The sequence below is a fragment of the Frieseomelitta varia genome, unplaced genomic scaffold (genome assembly GCF_011392965.1).
Source record: "Frieseomelitta varia isolate USP_RPSP 00005682 unplaced genomic scaffold, Fvar_1.2 scaffold_187, whole genome shotgun sequence".
Taxonomy (NCBI): Eukaryota; Metazoa; Arthropoda; class Insecta; order Hymenoptera; family Apidae; genus Frieseomelitta; species Frieseomelitta varia.
In genome coordinates, this window is record NW_025109605.1 from 635,489 (window position 1) to 651,831 (window position 16,343).

The window sequence follows — 16,343 nt, forward strand, 5'->3', positions numbered from 1 at the left end:
AATTAAATACTCGAGTAGTTAAAATAAATATCTGTGATGTATATTAATTTTATGTTTAATTGAAATCAATTATTTCATTAAGTATAATCATTAAGTAAAAACATTATAGATTTTATAACTGCTGTATCATTCTTGTTTATATCATTATTATTAATTAAATGATTCATTGTAATTGAATGTAATCTGAAAAAGTAAAGAGATAATATCTCAGATTTTATTATTAGAATGCAGATGTTTATATAATTATAACAAATATTTATAAAAAATTTATATACGTACATACAGTTACGGAATTGTGTTCATATACTCGATGAAACATTTTGTTATACAACTTTTACAATTTTATACGATTATGATATGATTATGATTATGATCAATAATCAAAATTTAAAATTTGGAATTTGATTTCGATATTCCATTTTTAGGTATGACCATTTTCACTAGTAAGGAAATAGTACCTATATATTTTATTTGTAATAAGGACAGTTATGCATTAGTTGTCCAACTTACATATATAAAATTTATTTATTTTGCAAACATTTATTTTTGCCTTTTCAAATTATATTAATTAAAAGTATAATAATTATATAATTTATTTAAATCATTACATTTGAATAATTTTATTCAATCTTTTAATAATTAATATGGATATATTGGATGTATTAATTCTATATTAATATTAATTTTATATGTATATATATATATATATATATATATATATATATATATATAATTTTAATATATAATATATATAAAATTGGCAATTTTTTGCTACAAATACCATGAGTCAATATTTCAACTTTTTATACTGTCGCCTTATTTTTATAGAATGCATTTCACAAAAAATGTATTTATTGAATTCTTCTATGAAAGAAATATGTGTATTTCATAATTTTCGTATACTAAATTCGTTTTTGAAAATAAAATTTTCCTAATCCGTAATTTTATTGAATTTTATAGACGCATTTTTTTCAGAAATAATTGATTTGTAAATAAATTCTATTTACTTTTTTATATAATAGCATAATAACAAGAAAAGAGACAAACAACAGATAGAGAGAAAATGAAAAAAAGAAACGAGGTGTTTGAGACTTGTTAAAATAAATTAATAGAATTTTCTTAGCAATATAGTAGTCGAAGGCAGGTGTAAAGAGTATATTCCTGTGTAAAAGAAATAAGTAGTGAGAAATTGTTTCCTGAAATAAAATTGTTTCCTACTACATTTTACTTCATTAGCAACTTATTAGTAAGTAATAAATAATTTTATTAGTAATAAATAATTATCATTGTCTTTAAATTATAAATTATATAAAATTATATTTCTTCAAATTATATGTTCCTTTTACTTTTTTATAACAATCAGCAAAAAGTAAATAGCTACTGTCATGTAATTATAAATGAAAGATAAACTACTATTGAAACATTTTCCCACTTATTTTTAAATTCAGTACTACCTTCAATAATAATATTTACAATAAAATCCACAAATTTCTAATTCTCAGAAATAATCTCTTTATTTAACGATTAACTTTAACAAATATACACATACATATATATGTACATATGTAGTCCTGTTAGATTATAAATGTTCTCATGAAGTTATATCGCTATCATTTGTAGATAATGATCATATCATTTATATCACAGTGATATTTATGAGTTTACATACTATTTATATTATTTTACAATTTAAATGTATATTTAATTAAATACCGTATTTAAGTATATTTAATTAAGTAATTTACAAAAAGATCATTCTCTCACCAATCATTTTTGAATACAACATAGAAATCGATATTTGAAACAACTTTTCGCTTTTACAAAAAGATCAGACTCTTTTAGTTCCTGAAATATTTATAAAAACCGATTTTTTAATCTTGCCTGTATGCACATAACTCCATGATTTTTGAACATGTTATAGAAATAAATATTCAGAACAACTTTTTCTTTATAAAAGTGTTAAATTCTTTTAATTTCTGATATATGTGTAAAAAACTGCCTAGTTTTAGAATTTTGTTCATATGTAGCTGGCACGTTCACCACTTGCTGTCATCCTTCCCTTTGTATCATAAGTATCTTACGAATTTAAATAAATGACTTCTAAGAAAACCTAAATTAATAATAATAAGTCTACTATGTACTAAAATAAAATACGCAAAGCAACATCTTTTACTGACCTTTTTTGAAAAATAACTATTTTATGCAAAAAAATACCGACCGAATTGAAAATCCTAACCTAAACCAGAATCCAATATATTAGTGATATTCATTCATTGGTAATTGAATTATAACAAACATTTTTTATAATTTCACTGTTGTATAGATAACTTTACCTAAATTTGCCCAGTTTTCGTTTATTGTTCGTATATGTTCAGTTAACTGTAAATAAAAAATAAGAGAATTAGATTATATGGTTATGTACAGGGTGGAAAGAAAAGTTTGTCCGGCTCTCATAGATATTCTATTATTCAATCTTTGATTTATACATATAAAGAACCTGTCGCAAAATTGACCTTGAATTCAATTTTTTTTCGTTTTTTTTTTTTTTTTTTTGTTTATTTGCATCGTATCTATTTACCACGAAGATGAAACTTTTCCAAGGAACCATAGGTCGCAAATGTCGCGAACCTGACAATTCTTTTGAAAAATGGCAAAACAGTTTTTTAATTATTTAATACTGTGTACTCAACAGTATCTGTTGAGAATTATCATCTAAGCAATTTTATCGTTCTGAACGCGTGATGAACCACTCGAATTCCGTGTGTCAGTACGTTATTTGATTATTTACTGATAATGCCATATCCTATCATTCCATCTATTATAAAAGCCACAATTAATTATAGAAGCAACTTTTATCAACTGAAATATTACATTTCAAAAATAAATAAAACAGGCAAAAATTTTTAAAATTTGATACAGTTGACACAAAGCGGACCATAATTAAATGATAAAACTAACTCGAAATATAGACATTACGCATCTGCACCATAAAATCGCTGTTAGTAGGCATGTGCCCGCTGTGATTAAAATAATAAATGATTAAACCATTTTTTTGCCATTTCTTCTTCGGAAATGTTTCATTTCCGTAGATGACACTTCAAAACACGCCTGGTTCCTTTAAAGGGAGAAGACCAGGGAGTGTTGGATTTCCATCGATTAAAATCTTCACGGTGACTTTTTGCGTACTAAGGAAGCTGTGGGCTTAGACTGAACTCCGATACTCCCTCATACATTACTTCGATAAGATTCTTTCCTCGGAGAAAGCAGATGGAGGTCCCCTGGTCACTGCTCTTGGTTTTGTTGTTTTTTCTTTTACGGGTTCTCCGTGTCTCTGACAACCCTGTAGAAATTCGCGCTTCTTTAAAAGAAGCTGATGGGATTGCATCTCTCTGCTACATGTTTTTCGCTCCTACGGGCAGGATGATCCTCTTCGGCGTTTGTCCGTGGCAATTATGGCGGCCCTAGATGTCTCTGGCTTGCCGCGCTGTCTTCAGCTGGGGACAGTAGAGCTTCTGATGCGATGTCCAGATATAATTCTTCTGCGCCGTTTTCTCTATCTAGCCTGATTGTTCTTCTCTCGGCTTTTTTCTACCACTTCTTTCTTCGTCATTACCTTCTCATAAAAGGTAGTGATCGCTCTCCGCTGATTCTCGTAGGCCAGGAGCACCAATTACTGCCAGGGGCGAGAGATCTTCCCCAATTGCAGCAATAAAAGTGCTCGAAGGAAGGGCACTTTTCTAGTGTGTGCTGAGCCGAGTCCAGTTCAGCCCCATATTCCAGACATTCCGCCGAGCCTTCGGCATCAATTCGCATCCATGCCCTGTGTGACTCTAAGGATGAGTCTGTGCATTCCTCGTTCCAGCTATAGATCCCAGTTGAATAACATTGCTGCGACTGCTCACTGGCGACTGGCGTCATTCTTCTACAGTTCGGTCTTCCACTTCTCCCGCACCTGCGACTCGGTCATAGTCAAACCTTCTTCCCTGAAGTAGCTTCGCATCTATCTCTGCAATCAAGTCGAAATCATCTCTGCCAGTGTCAATACTGTCTCACGCGAGTCTCATGCGAGATTGTGCGATATGCCCACTCTAACGACCATCCGTCGTTGAATCCGACGTGGTTAAATTTCGGCTTTCCGTGAGTTCTAAGGATCCAGATTGGCACCCCATAGAAAATCACTACATTGACGTAGAGACATTGGACTCTTTTCTTCCATCTCCGATGTTGGACAGAAGGCGGTCTAGCAGGGCGGCCACACCTTCCACTTTGAGGACCAGGCAAAGTGCCTCAAAATTTCATTGGCCGTCCAGAGTCAGGCCAAGGTATTTCCCTCCACGAATATGCCTTCTCCATCGATTGTCAGCCATGTCTGAGGCGGCCGTCGCGATCGCGGAAGGCCATAGAACCAAGCGATCTCAGTTCCAGGATTCCAGGAGAGGGAACATGTATTTAAGCTAATCTAATCTAACCTAGCGATTAGGTTAACCTGATTGGTAGCGAAACGAGTTTGTAACGACGGCTCAAACATACACTGTGTGTTCGTATTGTGTTTCCGTTGGTTTCTTTTCTGTTTCCAAGTAGTGACATGGAAACCAGTGGATGTTCCTCGTGTTGTTTAAGCGACGTTGCTTCTGTCAGCATGACATTTAGCTTGGAAGACCAAAAAACGTATATATGTACGTGCCATGCGAAACATGGATGATTTCTAGCGAGATTGTAACTTTCACTCATCTCCGCAGATATTCGTGTTTCTTTCATCAAATTAACCTTAAACATTGATTCAAAGGTAGATTACAATGGCTCAAAAATAGTAACTAATCTATGTTTATATAATATTATATTTCATATAATCTATTATATGTGGATCGATATAATGTCACGGCTTCGAAAACTTTAAATGCAATACTATCGATTACAACAATTGTACGAGTTATTCGCGCGCAATGCACTGAATCCAGTTCGAAGGACTAATGTTCACGCACAGAACTGTATGTTCACTTGATACAGTTAATCCGATTCGAAAGATCAACACTATCAAGACTTTCCATTTATTTGAACGCAATGTTACTCGAAGAATGCTTGGAAGGTGGTCAGTATCGATCGGAGGTTAAGTGATTTCTTGCCAGTAAATGATTGTTATTTATCCTCCAATGTGAAACAAATTTTTTATTATGCGATGTATATCTCCGTAATTAGATGATTTATCTCCATTCCTGAGCTGATGGAAAATTGGTGTCTCCCTCATTTCCTTTTCCATCGACTTTGGAGGTTTCTAGGTCTCAAGATGAGGGCAAATTGTTGATAGCCCATATCAACTCCGTTTTATTTAAATATTTTCGGGAGGATGTCTGTGAATATTTTCATCTGGACTGTGTCATATTGTACGTTATTGAGATACACATTACTTTCACATAACTTTCGGGTAACTTGTTCCTCGAATTCTAATAAACCAGCAAGATTTTAGTCCTTTTGCTGGGTTTATTCTCCAAAAATAGACTTCGTGCCATAAATCAGAGTACCACTCGAAGTTCTCTAACACGAGTTATAAAGTTATAAAGTTACTCTTACTAGTACGGTGATTAATGCGATTTTAGATATGCTCGATTCGATGCATTTTTTATGAATATATTTTATTTGAGAGATAAAGCAATTCTTACACTTCAGGATTGTAGCAATTCGTCTATTAAAACGATTAGAAAGATTCAGTCAACTTTTTAACATTTACAGTGATTGGAAGGCTGAAGTGGTTTCTTCAATGAATAAAACAATCGTAACTTGTTGAACTCGATCGAGAGTTACGCCTCGATAATCCAAAAATATGTACATACTGATGATTTTTATTGAACACAGGAAAATTCTATCTGCATGCTTGCTAGATGTCACTTATAATCTTTTTCTTTTTGCACCACAATAAACACATTATAGAAAAAGAAGGTTGAGCAATACCTGTGCAAGCATGGAACTTTGAATACAATTAGATAGCTTCTAACCGACTAGATGGTTACATGAAACTAATTACTCTTTGGAAAGATCAGGCTACTTTCTAAACTTTCAGTTATTGATATAATGAACATAAAAAATAATATTGTTAAAAATGCTGAAAATGGTGAAAATGGTGAAAATAACTCATATATGAGTAGGTTACCATTTTCGTTTTAAAAATACTCTCTTAAAAATATCACTGCAGTAAAAATATGTAGAAAAACCTCACATTTTTTTGTTCTTTCGGACGAAATAAATATTTTATAAATTTACTTGAGTACTTCTGTTTTGCTGATTGCCAATATCTATATTGGTACATATTGAGTATTGTATGCATATTATACAGGGTGTTTCGTAACTTGTGAAACCCACTTCGCAAATATGTACGCTATAAAATATCCAAAGAGACGCCACCCGTGTCCAAAAATGTTTTATAACATTGAAAAGTGTGCAAGAGTACATGATTGAAACAAAATAAGTTTCGATACTAACGTTTCTGTTGATTAAATTTCTGAAATTAAAGACATCAGAAGGTCATAGTATAGTAGGTCGTTGAATTCGTTTTATTAGAAGCAACAATCCTGCGAAGTCAAAAATACGCAGTGCCATTTAAAAAAATCAATGTGACCTTGATTTTTTTATCGAAAAAAAAATTTTTTGAATTTTTTATATTGCACTTTGTAGCCAATCAGAAACTGATTAGTTTTTGTTCAAAACATTTTTTGTCACACAATCAAAAGTGCCTGAAAAATCGTGGCGACAGTTACGTGCCACATGCTGTACATCTTTATATTAGTGCATATTGAAAGAATCGACTTTAATTTCCAAAAATTACAGTATATTTTATCATATTGCATAATATGATATTATACATTACATGATAATATAATATTTAATAATCAGAAAAGTACGTACTTTATGTGAAACTTCTAAGTACCGGTATCTCAAAACAAATGCAATTAACTACTTGCAATCAATTGCGCCTATGATATTAATAAATTAACTATTTTGTTTGTTTCAATTCAATGTCACATCAACTGAAAAGTATAAGAGCAAAGTGAAAAATTATAGGTTTAAGAACTGTGAAACTATGACTCATTGTCAAAATACGTACAGTTTTTAAATTGTTTTCATGTCACTGATTCTCCACACTAAAATATACGTATCATGTACGTATTAGTATTTCAGAAGTAACGGTCAAGATTCAAACACCAAATTGCTTAATTGTTAGTCTTTATTATCCATCAAATTTCTGCGAATCCACGTAAATTAATTAATAAAAATACTATCTAACTCTTTCGAAAATTTCTTGAATTTTCAATGACCAATGCATGTGAATATCTGCACAGATAACAAATAAACTATTCATTAACTTTTCTTTAGACAGTCTTCGATTATCGCTGAAGAATACTTTCTAGTATCTTTTCATATACCTAACAAACATATTGAAAAATTTTTCATAAAAAACATCTCCAAGATTACAATTTTAACATAAGTGCAATCATTCAGGAACTCGGCTTCAATTACGTCTTTTAATTTTAAAGAAAGACCTTAACGATTTTGGAATCTTTTTTAATTAATCATGATGACACACAATATTGCAAATTATTGAAAATAAAATATAAAATAAAATAAAAATATAAAATAAAAATTTATATTAATTTACTAATAATCATCGTTTCAAACGATAATATTACAGCCTTCAATTCTATTATTAATAATAATAACAACAATAGTACCATAGATAAAATCATCATTATAATTACCTTTATAGTAAATTTTTTGAAACCTACTAATAACAAATTGAATTATTCTCGCAACGAAAGACTTTTTTAAGTATTTTGTGGAAACTTCATAAACAATTTTTTTAATAAAGAATTAGTGTTCTTTGATGTTAAAAATATTTGACAAACGCAACAATAACTTCGTGTTAAGGTATGACCAATTTTAAAATATGTTAAAAATATGTCAGAATTGAAAATTCAACCATTTTCGCAAAAGAATGCATTCCTAACATAAAAGCGGTGATTCAAGTGATCAAAGATATTGTACTCCTTATTAAAAAACAAACCCATTAAAAATAGATTTACCATGGATTAAAAAAAAATTTATCAGGTATCCCATTCTGTGAAAAAAGTTCACAAAATTGATTCAAATAACGATACTTTTTGAATTCTTTCTTTTTATTACATTTAATTAAAAATCCTTGTATTCTTGATTTTATTACTTTAACATTTGTTTTATTCTCTTCTATCTCCATATGACAAAAATTCTGTAATGGAATGTGAATAAATTCTATGTATTAAGGTTTTGTACATATTCCATTATCATAAAATTATTAGAGACCTGAAGTATGTCTTCAAAAATCATTTCTAGAACGATCATACCATGAAAATGGAAGAATTTACCTCTTATTGTACAAATTGAGTCACTTGTTATGTCAATGGAGGAATTGTTACTTACATTAGCGATTTATTATATATTTAAAACCTTAATATTAACTTTAATTTGAATCAGTAGTAATAAAAATTTACTTAAAATTTAAATTTATCCCAAATTTATCCCACATACACTTATATACATTCCATATAGTTATCAAGTAATATATGATAATGAATTGTCCAAACTTATTTAATAGTGAATTATACAAATTTATTCTTGAAATTCTCAAATGTTTTATTATACAAATATATACAAATTTTTTTTTTAAAAAGCATGAAGTAACAGAAATGATACAACAGAAGAAATTATGAAAAAGATAACATGCAAGCATGATCTAATTATTTGGTAAATAATGACAAACATTATGGTATTGTTAACTCGATCGATTTCTTTTTGTTCCATAAATATGCATATGTTAAATTGCAAAATGTTAAATTATTAAGAAATTAAAGAATGCAATAAACAAGGTTCGGAAATAGACCATTAGAAAATCAACAGTATGATATAAAAAAAATAAGAACAATGAACTGACAATTTTATATATATAAATACAATGATGACGACAACAACAATGATAACAAAGATATGTCTTTTCAATCTGAGGTAATGGAAAAAAAATTTAAAATACAAAAGGCATACAACTTCAAGCTATTATAGTATATTTAAAAAGCTTATGTAACTTATCTAAAAAATTATGTGATCCCCAATATTTTATGTCTAAAATATATAAAATTTAATATAGAAACAGCTATTATTCTATTATCCGAACTATTTCCCAATTAGTTTCAACAATCGAAGTTCTGCTGTGTTACATATTATAAGAAAAAATGTAATAATAGATTAAATATACATATCCTCAAGGATTATCCCCGAGGATAATATCCTCAAAGTATTAGTTGTCAATAATTAATTGTAAGAAGCTGACCGAGATATATGTATCAATACCTATATGTATCAACACCAGAATGAGATTGAAAATTAACTGCGAATATGTTACTTATTTTTCTGCTAAAATAAGTATTTCAAGTATCCTTCTGATTGCTATTCATAATTCTGCTCTCCGTTTCGGCTTAGTTGTAAAGTACAGGCGTCCGATACAGTATCTCTCACGTGTACCTACTTACATAAAGATAGTGTTTATATAAGTGTAAGTGTTGGTGCCAACAGTGCTGATTTCGTATCCTGTATAACACGGATCGAAGCACAACTATGGAGAGACTCACAGATTAATCAACACTGATTTTCCGACACTTCTGAATATCATCCGACACTTCAGAGATTCCTCGGGTTCAAATCTAATGAAAAACAATACGATTGCAATATCTATCGAAATTCTGTTCAACTTCAACTTAGAAACTGTCGCAGCAACCATTTTTCTTCCAAAGAAATTCATATCTGCAATTCTTATTTATATCTTACACACCTTCTCTCTTGATTTACAAAACCTTGATAATTTGTTAATACAAATCCTAGTCCATCTACTAATCCTGTCCGACTCTAATACCATCCACCATCTTTTTTAGGGATCGACTACGACCCGACCGACAACAGAAACAAAATAATCGAAAAACTACTTAGTCATTAAGATTTAATTTCCTAAAATACTGATATTTCTAATCAATGTCAGAAACGGAGAAATGAATACAATCGATCTTTTTTTAGTCCACAATTAGCTCAAAATGAGACATTCTAAAGGACTTATACGATAGTAATTTTCCTTTAAAAATTTTCTATGAAAGCAATATCACCCCAAATAATCCATCGATCAAAATAGAATATCAGACAATTTAACTGACTAGTCTACCAAGAAAGCATTACAATTCGTAGAAAAAGAAACAGATCTTGAAATTGTTCCAGCCCAGATTAACAAAACAATAAATGAATTCTAACAAATCATAATATCATCCGCAGACAAAGTCTTTGCACCTTCCACAGTAAATAATCAGGAAAAGAACTATATTGTGATGGAAGAATATAAAGTTGTCAGCAGGAAATATACTAACAGAGCAAAGAAATATTCTGCAACAGAAAATCTAACCAAATTCGAAATGAAACGAGTCAAATAAAATAAAAAGAAATCATGGAGAAGCTATGTAACATCGATATACTCCCAAACATCAACATCTGAAGTATGGAAGAAAGCTCGTTAGTAGATCCAAATCCCCTAACAGCATTCAATTCCTTGAAACTGATGATGACAAATTCGTAACACAAGCTTACGACATTTCCAACACCCTGGCAGAGAATTCAAGAAAAATTCTAACAATGTAAACAACAGCCTATCATATCTTACAAACGAGTCTGCTAATAAATTGTACATCTTGTATACTCTATGATCAGACTGATAATATCTTAAATTCACTATTAAAAATTCTTCCAAAGGCGCCAATAAACTATCTGCTCTCATCAACTATATATGAATTCACAAAATCTTTCCTGACAACTGACCGAAAGCAGTTCCGACAGTTCCGATAAACGATAATTCCAATCCCTAAGCCAAACAAAAGAAAAAAAATGCAAATGCTATCGTCCGATTGCGTTAAACAACACTATGTGCAAATTATTAAAGAGAATTTTAAATCGAAGGCTTTATTGGTACCTTTAAATAATTAAATAAATTAAATCCAAACCAATATTTTTGGTTTTCATTCCATCATAGACGTCTTAACAAACATGAAATCCTGTATTTGTCACGCTTTCCTTCAGCTTTGAGGAAAATATTAAGGATATTAAAAAAGCTTTCGACATAGTTTGGAAGTCTAAGATTACAAAATTTCTCCTTCAGTTAAAAGTGAATAGTGACATACTGTTCTTTATAATTAATTTCTTATCAAACAGATACATCCAAGTCCAAATGGAACTCTTTCATATCTCGTAACAATTCAAAACGAAGTCTCGCAAGGATCAGTAGTGAGGGTCACCCTATTTTTAATTGGAATAAACTACGTCACTTCCAACCTCAAGCCACCAATTATTTACTCCACTTATTTACGGATGATACTACCATCACATGCAATGGGCAAAATATACATTCCATAAATGAGCATATGCAAACATCAATACTCTCCAGGATTGATTAAATACGTCTGGTCTATAATTTTTACCACACAAAACCGAAGACATCCTAGTCACAAGAAAAAACGAACACCAACTTTTACCTAAACTACTCTTGAGGAATACAGAAATAATATTCGTAGCTACCATCAAGCTGTTAGGCCTTATTTTTTACCAAAAGGTATCTCAGGTACCATATTTAAAATCCTTAAAAGATTCCTGTACAATAAAACTTAATATCATTGAAATACTTTCCAATAACAATTAGAATGCAGACTAAGAAATTCTCCTAGAAACATACAGAAATTTAATACGTTCCAAACTATATCGTTTTCGACTTTATAACTCAGCCAAAAGTCATATTTAAAAAATAATAAAATCATTACCAAACAATATATTGCTCGAGGCCCTAGAATCCAGAAGGAAATCTTAAGACTTAAATACGCAATAAAAGTTTCCTTCACTCCAAACAACAACCTATAATTGTATCTTCTCTAATAGATACAAAAAATTCTACGGCAATGAGCCTAAACTACTCTCATCCTTCCATTTATTAGACTTGCTAAAATTCTCTAAACAACCATCATTAAAATGTCTTTTATTATTGAATGCAGAGGAACTAAAATTCCTCCCTGGACAATAAAAGCATTCCAAATCGAGATCAGTCTCGCCGAACTCATCAATGGCAGAGACACAGAATAAATTCTGACACCAACTTAATCTCGCAAAACGACATCCCAAAAGTTTTGAAATTCCTCAAAGAAACAAACATCTACATATATATCTAGACTAGTAAATTCCATCGTCGTCGCTAATAACTTCGCAGTCGATGTAAAACATTATATAAAAAAAAAATTCTGTTCTTCGAATTGCTTGTAGTAGAAATCTTTAGCATCAGCCCGATTTTAAATCTAATTATGAATTAATTAAACCTAATTAACAGATTAAAAAGATCTGATATTTCAACCACTTTTGTGTAATAAAGGTCTTTAAATTTAAATTCGTTAAATAAGTTAGTACTGTTTTACTGGAAAATAAAGATGTAGTACGAATTTAATTTCAATATTAAATTAATTTTCGAAATTCTCGAAATTTTCTTCTTCGATAATCTACTCTATTTCGATAAATGTCGATGTTGAGTTCTACATCAAATTTAATAGAAAGTCTAGATTCTTTAAAATACCATTATATATTGAAATCGTTAATTAAATAAGATTCAGAAAGACACACTGATAGCTCTGTCCGTAAAACAGATTGTGACATTATTGAAGGTATAAACTTTAGATTATCCTATAGTATCGATATTAAATCAGCTAAAATAACAGTATTATAATAAGATTTTAAAATTGTAGTATAAATTATGGTATAAATAAAAATTGCCGGTAAAAACTAAATTTTCATAGAATTAAATTTAGATAACATCATATTAGAAGTATTAGAAATAAATAAATTATTCTTATTTGGATTTTTTCACACGTGAATGTTTCTAGACACGTGAAGAAACAGACACGATAAAGAAAATATATTATACGTTCCAAAAGTCTCCCAAAATTATAAAATGACTATAAAATTCTATAAAAAAATCCTTCAATCGTATTCTTCAATAATAGTGAATGAAAGGGCTCTGCAGCATCATATCGTTGGAAATAAATAAGGAAATTTTTCAACAAAAATCTAACTATTACGAAATTTGAACAAATAAGATTGAGCAAATTAGGATTATAAAGCAGATACTTACAGTATATCTATGATACACTGCGATATATAATTTCTATGTAACATCTTTGATCCATCAATGTAGTATTTGTAATTGACAAATTATCATGAGACATTTTTTTGAATTGTCATAAATATAAAGATTCTCGCTTTAAATACCAGATCAAAGACATTCCAAGTGCCAATTTGAAAGAAAGGAATTTTTTTTTTAACAAAATCTAACTAAATATACTCACTATTTTTTTTAACAAAAAGATGCTTAACAAAATCTAATTAAATATACTCACCGTTAACACTCGCATGTGTATAATTGCTATTAAAAAAAGAAGAATTAAATTCCAGTTAACATAATAATTTATATTTAGGAATTTACGACTTTATAAACCAACTAAATTTATTAATGTGATTTTTAATAATTAATGTTTTCTAATCATAAATATTAATAATTAAATAAAATTAAAAATCTTGACAACGTCCAATTTTAGTATATTTCTATTCTATTCCTTACCTATTCTAGTCTTACCCTTTCTACCTTCCTTCTTAATGTCGCAAATTATATGCTAATTTTACTAAATGTGCATATTCTACAAGCTACGATCTTTATTTTGTATTTTAATTTTTCCATAATAACATTTGACGAAGGAAATAAAATGTGCAAATAATTGTATCAATTGAATTATTTGCATCTTATCAATTATTCACAGGTTATGGAATTGTATTCTTATAACTTTAAAGGAATTTTTTGAAGAATTTAAAATTGTTTACATTAGAAAAATTACATGTGGTTTAAATGTTGAAACATCCTGATAAAAATTATTTGAGAAATACTTAATAAAACAGTTAAAGAAACTTTGACATAAGTCTAAGATCTTAAGGCTAAAAGAATCGATATTGGCATCGACATCGATAGTCTTCAAACTTTCCACTCAATTAACTCAACCTTGTCCAGCTTTTAATATCTCGAAAAAGAAATCGGATCACTTTAGAAGAGATATTTCACTTGAACTGAGTTGCCTATCCCATTACAACTCACGATCAGGTCAATGTCTCGCGGCGCAGCATTTGCAATCAGCTACTTCTGGAAGTCCATTTCCAAGTCTGACCTCGAGCATCGAAGTAGTTAGAGGAAAAACGAGAAAAGAGAACGAACTTCCTTCGTCAGATGAATTATTTCGAGGAAAAAGTTATAGCATAGATGGGTCACTCTCCGGTAGAGGAAAACTGGTTCACTTGTTATGCGATAGACACAGCTATCATAGTATTCCTTGCATAATTATTACCGATTCTAGAAAGATTCTGACTAGAATATGATTACTGACATGGTTAGATTTTTGTATTATACATATAATAATTAAATTAGATCAATTACTGCAGATAGTCTAAGATCTTTATGGTTTTATACAAAGTTCACGAATTTATAATCGGACAATATTAGAATGATTTGGAATAAGTATTTATCCAATATATTTCCTTAGTCGAATATCTTATTTGGATAATAATTATTCATTATTCGTAATAACTTATTTATATTCTCTTTATACATTCGAATACCTTATTCGAATGAATTTTTCGAACAATGTAAATAATTATTATTTTTATTTTAAATTTTGTACGGATATATTTGATCTCGTATGCAATTGCGTATAGGCGTAACATTTAACAAGGTTTATTGAAAAAACCAATATGAAAATAATTGCACAATAAAATGTGCCAAATATGAAAAATTATTTTACATATTAAACGTGTCCTTTATGATATAATATAATTAAATAAATATAATAATAATATTTTTATTCGAATAGATGTTTATCTGAATATATTGTACAAATAAATACTTATTCGAATAAAGAACTATTTGACTGGATATTTACTCAATAGTAATAAATAAAACTTTATTCCTTATTTTTATTTCTTATCCGCCATTTAAATGAAATTTTGCCCAACACTGTTTTATATTTATATTTCGTTTCATCATAACATGATTTTTCTCACAGCTATTTATTTAATTTGTTTTAATGTAATACTGAATGTTTCCCCCAAATTACAATTGAATTAAAATTGAAAAATACCGTGTAAGTACAATTAATCAATATTAAATTTGATAGAACAATAAATTGTTTGTAAACTTATTATTCAGATTTGAACTTTAGTATTCAAACAAAACAGAATATGACAAAATTCTTTTTAATTAAAAATTTTAATAGAACTAATTTAATAGAACTGCATTAAAAAAAGTTTAATTAGGAAGATATAAAAATATTAAAAAGTATAATTCCTTTAAACGACTTATTTTCTAAGAATAGTTTTGCAGCAGTTTTAATTGCATTCACAGTTGAGCAGAGTGAAGTTGAATAGTTGGAACATACTGTGTACTTTCTTCAGAATTCACGGTAGTGGAAAAGCAAAGTAACAAGATTTCACTGCTACTAACTCGAATTATCACCGGTAATGCCCCCGTTGCAGCTTGACGAACTTTGAGGAGAGTCCTTCCGACAGAGGGAACTGAAAAGTTTCCGAGAAAGATTCAAAATCTGTTAAAGAATACCTGAACAACGTTCTCGACATTACCCAAGGATGTCAGCAACAGAAACGTCGTTCTCGACGGTGACAAGAATTAAGTTTCGTCTTCGTGTTGTGGCACGTGGCTTTCCACTACGACGAACAATGAGCAGAATAGTGAGAAAGCTTCTTCGTCTTTTATGTTAGAGTTCAATGTGGCCCAGAAAATAATTAGCATCGACTGCTTTAGTAAAGTTGTATATCTTCTTCAAAGCATCTTTACACGTAACTGCACTGTGGTTTCTCTTTGTTTTCCTCCTTGTTCTCACTCCTGTACTGTTCATTATAAAGATAAATATAATTAAAATGATTTACATAAGTAATAAAAAATGAAACGTCAATGATTACGCTATTTCAAATACGAGAAAGAAAATAATAATTAACAGAACTGAAAACTGTACTGTTACACTTGTATTGATATAGTTTCGTATTATTTTGTAAATTTTAATTTTGGAGGAATTATCAAAACTCTTTCGAAAAAAATAGTTCACGTTGTAAAGTCTTAATCCGATAAGAGCATAATCACTTAGACAAATAACATGTTTTATATTTTTATACAATTAAAAAATTTTAAAAATAATTATATAATA

The 16,343-nt window shown here is 29.6% G+C and overlaps 1 protein-coding gene across 1 annotated transcript in view; it reads right to left on the bottom strand.

Moving 5' to 3' along the window:
• Positions 1-15,602: 15,602 nt before the first annotated feature.
• The window catches only part of LOC122539010, a 53,748-nt gene continuing 53,007 nt past the window's right edge, over positions 15,603-16,343 (bottom strand). Inside the window, exons 2-3 of the mRNA XM_043673567.1 lie at positions 15,763-15,888; positions 15,603-15,696 (exon numbers count right to left, since the gene is read on the bottom strand). Coding sequence (XP_043529502.1) covers positions 15,621-15,696; positions 15,763-15,888 — 202 coding nt within the window. The 3' untranslated portion in view covers positions 15,603-15,620. The remainder of the gene's footprint in view (positions 15,697-15,762; positions 15,889-16,343) is intronic.